General features: G+C 44.2%; 1 protein-coding gene across 2 annotated transcripts; it reads right to left on the bottom strand.

Moving 5' to 3' along the window:
• Positions 1-1,097: 1,097 nt before the first annotated feature.
• Positions 1,098-6,354, bottom strand: IFT22 (intraflagellar transport 22). 2 transcript variants are annotated; one of them, XM_036904523.2, is made up of 5 exons: positions 6,202-6,354; positions 2,940-3,016; positions 2,730-2,819; positions 2,250-2,452; positions 1,098-1,596 (listed from the first exon to the last, which is right to left on the bottom strand). In XM_036904523.2, exons 1-5 carry the CDS (start codon positions 6,238-6,240, stop codon positions 1,448-1,450), a joined length of 558 nt encoding a protein of 185 aa, XP_036760418.2. In that variant the 5' UTR covers positions 6,241-6,354; the 3' UTR covers positions 1,098-1,447. The 2 variants fall into 2 exon arrangements, with proteins under 2 accessions (XP_036760418.2, XP_036760419.2); XM_036904524.2 differs by lacking the exon at positions 2,730-2,819.
• Positions 6,355-7,321: the final 967 nt, after the last annotated feature.

The following is a 7,321-nucleotide window of genomic DNA, read 5'->3' as shown; positions in this document are numbered from 1 at the left end:
AGGGGGGGAAGGCTGATGTCAAGATCTAGCAGAGCCATAGTTAAGAGGAATTCTCTTAAGTGGTACACACACAGTTTTCTTTTCAATGCGTATCAGGAGTACTGCATTTTTATTAACTCTTATATGCCCTCTTATCAGCACAGCTCTACTCTTTGTTGTAGCAATTTAGCCTACCCTTTGGCTAAATGAGTCTTACAGCCTTCCACAAAAAGTGTATCATGATCTCCAGGAGCTTTCCTGAATGGTTTTGAGATATGGACATTCAGGTTACTGTGTAAATGAGTAAGTCTTAGTTTTCTTTGCAACAGAGCTTCAGAATCCCACTTGGTCATCTGATTGGTCAAGAAATAAGATGCTAGTTGCATCTGCAACATACTTGCAAACCCTTTTCTGGGTAGTTGGCTTCAAAGGAGTTGCTTGCTCTGCTGCTACTGCTCTTGCTTTACTAGGATGGACCTCAGAGGTGCCTCTCTTGGCCATGCTCCTCTGTGAACTCATCTGCCCACTTACCATGAGACAACGGAAAGAGCAGGGGTGCAGCATCTAGTTCTGTCCCTGTCCCTAATTTGCTGGGTCATCTTGGACTAGTCGTTTGTCATCTCCCCCTCACAAAAATCTGCTCCTCCTTTTCCATGAATGCCTCAGTGAATGGCAGCTGTGGTAGGCTGGATAATGGACCTCAAAGAGTATTCATTTGGCGGTTGCAAATAAATTTTAGCAAGTAGGCAAATTCACAGACACAAAATCCACAAATAAAGATCAACTGTACCTTCATTTGGCATCATAGGTGCTCCAGGTCCCCTCATTATCAGGAGGATGGGAGCAGGGATTTAGACCAATTACAGAAAATGAAGAATCCACAATTTTTAGTTAAGTTTTTGACTCTTCCTATTATTTAGAAATATACAGTTAATGTATTTTCTATAATTAACATATATAAAAATAATATATTCTAGCAGCTCCATGAGGACAAGGGTTTTTATGTTTTGTTAATGTACACCATCAGCAGCTAGAGCAGCTCAGTACATAGTAGATGCTCAACAAATTGGTATTTGTTGAGTGAATGAAGTAAGGAAAATCACATTCAAACCAATACACACGGATTCAACCACTGCTGTATAATTGAGCTATGACAGTTACAATTCCACGATTTTTATAACTTGACAAATGTGAAGGGGGAGAAACAAAACCTGTTTTCTAGCTCTTTGGAGAGGTCTAGGGTGAAGGAATCAGAATTCAATAATAGGCTTTTCTCAGCTGAACTAAGGACAGAGGATAGATGGTAAGACTCAACTCCCTGGCTGACTAGTACCTTTAGACAGGTAAGGAAACGTTGTTTTACAGCCACACGGAGAAGAAAGCATCAGCAGCTGGATAAGGTTTCAAATCTGTGCTGGGAAAGCAGCTGGCTTCCTGTGGGATGTGGGCAAGTCCCGATGAAGGCTGGTTAGGTAATAATTGACATCTCCTCCCGGTCTCTGCTCTCAGATACTGAGTTGACTATGTTTTTTAAATACTTTATGAATTCCATCCTGATCTCTTCGGGGTCATCCTCAAGGTGTGAGTGTACCAGCTTCAGCTTGTTCAAGGGTGGTGCTTAAAAAGGAAAATAATGTAATTAAGGCGTGAACTTTTTAACGAGGCGCCATTTCTAGCTCTAAATGATCTGAGTCTTATGGCAGCCAATTCATTTGACTTCTCTAAAGTCCAAAAATAAAGTTGTGTCTTGCCTGACATAATGGAGCATAGAGAGGTTTCAACACATTGCCACCTGGCAACAGTATAACGACTCTATAAGCCCCTTCCCACTTCCAGATCCTCTGTTTTCACACCAGAAAGGAAGAGATTTATGAATATTGTGAATCATTTCTGATGATCACTTTGTCACCTCTGTGATGGTGAGTATTAGATGCAAACTGGAGTTTTTCTTGAGAAAAGGCTGGTCAGGAAAGAGTGTCCCTAGTGATACCCATGAGTGGCTAAAACCAGGCTTTTCCCCTTGTTAGTGTCTGCCTGCTTTTAAAGTGTCTGCATCCTGGCCTGGATGGTACGGCAGACCTTCCAACCTGGCAATTCTGATTTACACGGTGATTTAAATTGTGATTTTTAAAAATTCTAATTTAATGTCTAGGACACAGTAGGTGCTCAAAAACTGCACAGGGCTGCTGGTTTCAAAGACATAGAGCAATATACAAATTGGCCCAGAACATCCAAGCCAAAAGCCAACAGCAGAATGCCAGCCTCCTTACCCAAAGACACGTTTCCTTTATCGCTTCCAGAGCCTGGTTTGTGGTGTGCAATTAACAGACACTGGGTGTCCTGTAAGAACTGCTGCTGGACAAAGCAGGAATACCACATCTCAATTTCCTTCAGGTGGCTCGGGATGTCGGCATTGAAGATGATCACCACTCCATGGGAATCCTTCATTAGGGCTGGCCAGCAAGACTCGAACCTACAAGGCAAAAGGGGCTTCTAGAGTGAATCTTAGGTGGTTCTGGGTTTCTCACTGTGGACTTTAGAAATAATCTCTAAGTATTAATAATTGATGGGTGACTTCCCGTTGTATCAGAACCTGATCGCTAAGGTTTCAAGAGCAATGCATGTCATCAAATAATTGATCAAGCCCCTCATACATGCTCATAAGAATGCTAGGCCAAGTCCAAGGTGCCTGGCAGGCAGCTGAGCTTTGAGTCATTTGATGAAGCAAACCTGCTTCCAAGGAAACGTACTTTGGATCGCCACCACAATCCCACAGCTCAAATTCACACCCCGTGCCTTTGTTGCTGCTGGTAACATGTGGGTTCTCAAATTCCAGGATCCTAAAAACAGAAACAGTGGCATCTGTACTCTGGATACAGCCTTTTGGAAGGCTACCATCACCAAAGGTACAGGGTGGGTGGCGGACCGGGACTCTCCGGGGACAGTTCTGCAGGGCTCACCTCACTCCTTGGGTCGGGCTGTATTCGGTGATGTTAGAAGATTCTGTCAGGAAGTTGGCCAAAACAGTTTTTCCACTCTGTGAAGATGAAGATAATAAAAAATCTTTGCTGAAGAGCCAAGAAGTAAACCGTACGCGGGCCTCCAACAGCTAGCTCGGAACCGGGTACAATGATGGAGTACAGGTCACCCGAGATCACCGAGGTGGAGGGCTCTCTCTGGTGGGGTGGGCCTCACCGCCTTGCTCTACGTGGCAGGCACAGCCCGGCCTGGAACCCAGGAAGCAAGGGGTTCCAGCGCTGGCTCTGCCATGGGGTGACGTTACCCACACTGATTTCCCTGGCTGGCTCTCAGGTAACTTATCTGAGAACAGGAAAAAATTTAACAGAGGGCTTTCTCCTTTCTGCTTCTTCAAGAGACCAGTCTGTCACAGATGTGAGGCCCAGAAAGGGGAAGAGAGTTCCTCAAGGTCTCTCTTTTGAACACAGAAGTTCAAAGTCAGAGCTGGGGTCCAGGTCTGGGGTCTACTGGCTGGCTGTGCCACACTCTCACATAGGGCTGTTTCTCCTTCTAGACAATACAAGCATGACATATTCCTATTTAAGGAAATTAACAAAACAGCTCACCTGGTCCCTCCACCCAAAGCATCCACCTGTGTCTGTTCCACCCCCTACTCCAAAGGTAACAACCATGATCTGTTTTTCAGATCTTTTCTGTATATTGGCACCATTCATTTAACAAATACTGTACATGCTTGGACATAAGTTTTTTTCTTCCCCAAATTATTTCTCAGAAGAAAGGAAATCTCTTACACTTGAGTCCTTATCAAACTATGCTCTGCTCTATCTCTGTCTTGAGCAATGGCTTGACTAGAATGACCTCAATCATAGACAGTTTGGGAGACTTGCAGAAGTTATGTGGCAAGATCAGAAAAGGAGAGGGGGAGGGACAAGACTTAACAGTGTTTTAATAATTTTTCCTAAGGATGTGGCCTCATACCTTAAATGTCACTTAAAACTAACAGTAAGTGGCTATGCTTGCAGAGATCATGAATACTTATCTATAGGATGGACAAATAAAGCAAAGAGCCTGACCAAAGAGCCTGATGTTATAGGAATGGTTCTTTGGACTGGAATACATTTCCAGGAAGAGGGTCAGATACAGATTCAAAAAGTGCTGCGCTCAGATGATATGCTTTGTTATGGGGCTCAGAAAGTGGCTCTATTAGTCGTGAAGATGACTCGGGTGTCAAAGGTGAGGGGCCTTGTCATGAAATGCAAGAACTGAATAATACAGCATTTCTAAGTTAATATATATCTTAATGTACACTTAAATGTGTGTACAGCTACATCAATACATAAAACATTATAAAAGTATACTTGTATATTTCATCCAGGCCCTTAAAGTTTATGTGTACAAGTTGCCCAAAACCAACTTATTGGTGGGGGAGGGTTCTTATGGGAAAAAGAACCTGACTGTGACTCAGGCACATAAATAATTTTTCAGTGTCTGCTTTGTGCCAGGTGCTGTTCAATCAATAAGATGCAGTAGTGATAAGTACTGGGATAAAAATAAAGCAGGGTAACGTGATAGAGACTCTGAATTGAGTGGTCAGGGAAGGCTGAATAGATGACGTTTAATCTAAGATTTGAAAGACAATGAGTCAACCAAGGCTTCCAAGTAGAGGAACAGCCAGTTCAAAGGCATCAGGGCTGAAACTGGCATACATAGCATGTTAAAGGAACAGGAAGACTGGTAAATCTGAAGAGTAGTGAACAAGAGGGAGATATGTATATACAGAAACATATTTTGTTGTTGAAGCTGCATAATGGGTACTAGGAGTTTATTGTTCTGTCTCCCTTTGCATATGTTTGAGATTTACCATTAAACAGGAAAATATGTATGCTTGGTTTGCTATTCATAATTCTGTGCTATTGTTACTACTTGTCAGTTTCACTTACGAGTTTCTGTCTTGGAGAGCTCTCCAGGGCAGCACACACAGACTTGCCTCATTTTCCGTAAGTGCTGCACAGTCCTCTAAAGTGAGAATGTACTTTAGCTTATTGAGACATTCTCTTGTTGATGGATACCTACGGGCTCTTCCACTGTTGAATAGTGTACATGATTCACGGGGAACATGGACAAGCATTAGCTCCAGTTGGTTCTGAGAAATGTAATTGCTGTACTAAAAGTACGCACATTTTACAGTTTAATCATTGGGTTGCCAAAAAAGCTGTTATTGATTTAAAGCCCCATCAATAGAATCCTAGATACTCAGTTCCCAGTAAGCAACCTAATGCTGTGTGTTGTCAGTCTTCTAAACCTTTTCCATCCAATCTGATGGGCAAAGAAGTGTCACTTCTTGTTTTAATTTGGGTTCCTGTTGATTGTGAGGCTGAGCATCTTATACCTTCTAGTCAATTATTTCTTGTGTGTGGAGCTTTCGTTCAATTTTCTATGGAGCCATTTCTCTTTTCTTTACTGACTTTTAAACTTTCCTTATATGTTCTACCTATTACACCTTTCTTTGTAATATATTTTGCAGATACTTGCCCCGGGCTTTAACTTCACTTCGTTTCTTTTAAGGCTTCTTCATTTTTGTGTTGTGCTTAAGACCTTCCCTGTCTCAAGATTTAAAACATATCTCTTCATATATTCATCTACTACAGTGGTTCTCAGCGTATGCTCCCTGGAGAGCATCAGCAAAATGTAAATTCTCAGGCCCCTTCCAAGACCTACTGAATCAAAACTCTGGGATAGTACTGGCAAGTTGTTTTCTTAACAAGCCCTTCAGTCAATTCTGGTATGTACTGAAGTTGGAGAATACTCACCTACTACTTCCACGGTGTTTGTTTCACACGTTTAGCTTTAGTTCATCTGAATTTTATTCTGGTGCACGGTCTTAAGTACCTAGTACCTATGTAGATTTAATCCCCACTACCACCACCACATATGCGTTAATAGCTAATTATCCCACGACCATGTAATAATCCAGCTTCTCCTCTTTGTGGTTGTCTTCTCCCACAGACATATTCATTAGACACAACCTCGGGTGCAAAGGACAATCGTTGAGACCTAGGCTCTGATTCCATCACGCCACTCACTACCTTGGGCCTTCGGGCCTCAGTAAGACCTGGTCAAGTTCAGGGAGCTATGAGTTCACGGTGAGGTCAGCGACGCACACTGGGGTGGGTGCGGTGGGGCTGTTCCCGCTTCCTACAGGCTCCCCCGCGCCCGCCTGCCGCCCTCGCCGCCCCGCCTCACCTCGCAGGGCCCCACGAAAAGGATCTTGGCCTTCAGCATCGCAGTCTGCCGCCCGCAGGGCCGCGGAACCCACCCCAACGAAGTGCCACCGGCGCTGTTGTCAGGGCGGAGCGTAACCCGCTGCACAGATTGGCTGCCTTCGTTTCCAAGGCGACGGGGGCGACCGCGGGGGCCGACGGGAGTGGGCGGTCCCCGGCGTGCGGGTTTGGGCTGCGCGTGCCTGGGGTCTAAACCGGGAGTGCAAGGCTGGGGAGAGGTACGAGGAAAGCAAAAACCCGCTTCTAGACTCGCCTATGACAGGGAGGACCTCAGAGCCTGCGAGGACCTCAGAGCCTGCGAGTCCGGCTTCTCTCTTTGTAGGAAGTGGGCGGATTGCGGGTACCTAACCATACCTCTGTGTATCCCCGAGAGCCCAAACTGACCTTGTATCATGTGAGCTGGGTTGGCCCCAGGCTTTCTGATGCCGTCATCACTGGGCATTGGCACTGTCCACATTGCGGACGGATTGCTCACGGCCCTGGGCCAGTCTAGAAAAGGTCAGGGAAAAACGAGTCCTTGGTCTCTAAATGGATTCACCATTTGTCGTCATTTGGATGATTTGAGAGAAACTAAAAGGATAATGCCCCTGGCGTTCAGTGTCAGTATAGGAGTCTGGACGCATTGATACTGAATTCAGTCATTAGATCAGCCTTCAGTTACAGGGCCGGTGCCAAATTTCAGGTGAGGTTATGAAATTTAGTGTCTATGTGCCAAGAGTGCCGACAGAAAATGTGCTAGCCCAAAAAAGTGCTGGCATGACAAAAAATACCAAAATAAACCCGATACCAAATTTTTAATTTTGGGTAAATAGTTACATAGTCTTTGTATTACAAAGGACTGCTGAGTGAATTGTAAGGAAGAGGCCACCTCAATTTCAAGATGTCATTTGTTGATTGATTTGATTAAATAAATATCTTTTGAATGGCTACTTAACACCGGGCTCTCTTCTAGGTACTGGGGATGTGCCTGTATCTCTTGAGGCTTTCATTCTAGTGGAGTAGGTGGACATTAAGTAAACAAGTTAATGAAAAATATTTTCAGGTAGAGACTGTTTTAGGGAGGGGTGAGTACTGTGAATAAA

This window comes from Manis pentadactyla, chromosome 10, assembly GCF_030020395.1.
Source record: "Manis pentadactyla isolate mManPen7 chromosome 10, mManPen7.hap1, whole genome shotgun sequence".
In the NCBI taxonomy this organism is placed as follows: Eukaryota; Metazoa; Chordata; class Mammalia; order Pholidota; family Manidae; genus Manis; species Manis pentadactyla.
Note: the sequence above shows the minus strand (reverse complement) of the source record. Positions and strands in the feature narration are given on the sequence as shown.

Excerpts from the sequence above, each read along its gene's own strand:
- IFT22 (XM_036904523.2), bottom strand. The coding sequence starts at position 6,240 with ATGCTGAAGGCCAAGATCCTTTTCGTGGGGCCCTGCGAG. Across the intron at positions 3,017-6,201 it reads TTTTCGTGGGGCCCTGCGAG|AGTGGAAAAACTGTTTTGGC; the intron begins GTGAGGCGGGGC and ends TCATCTTCACAG. Across the intron at positions 2,453-2,729 it reads GATTGTGGTGGCGATCCAAA|GTTCGAGTCTTGCTGGCCAG; the intron begins GTACGTTTCCTT and ends TTTGCCTTGTAG.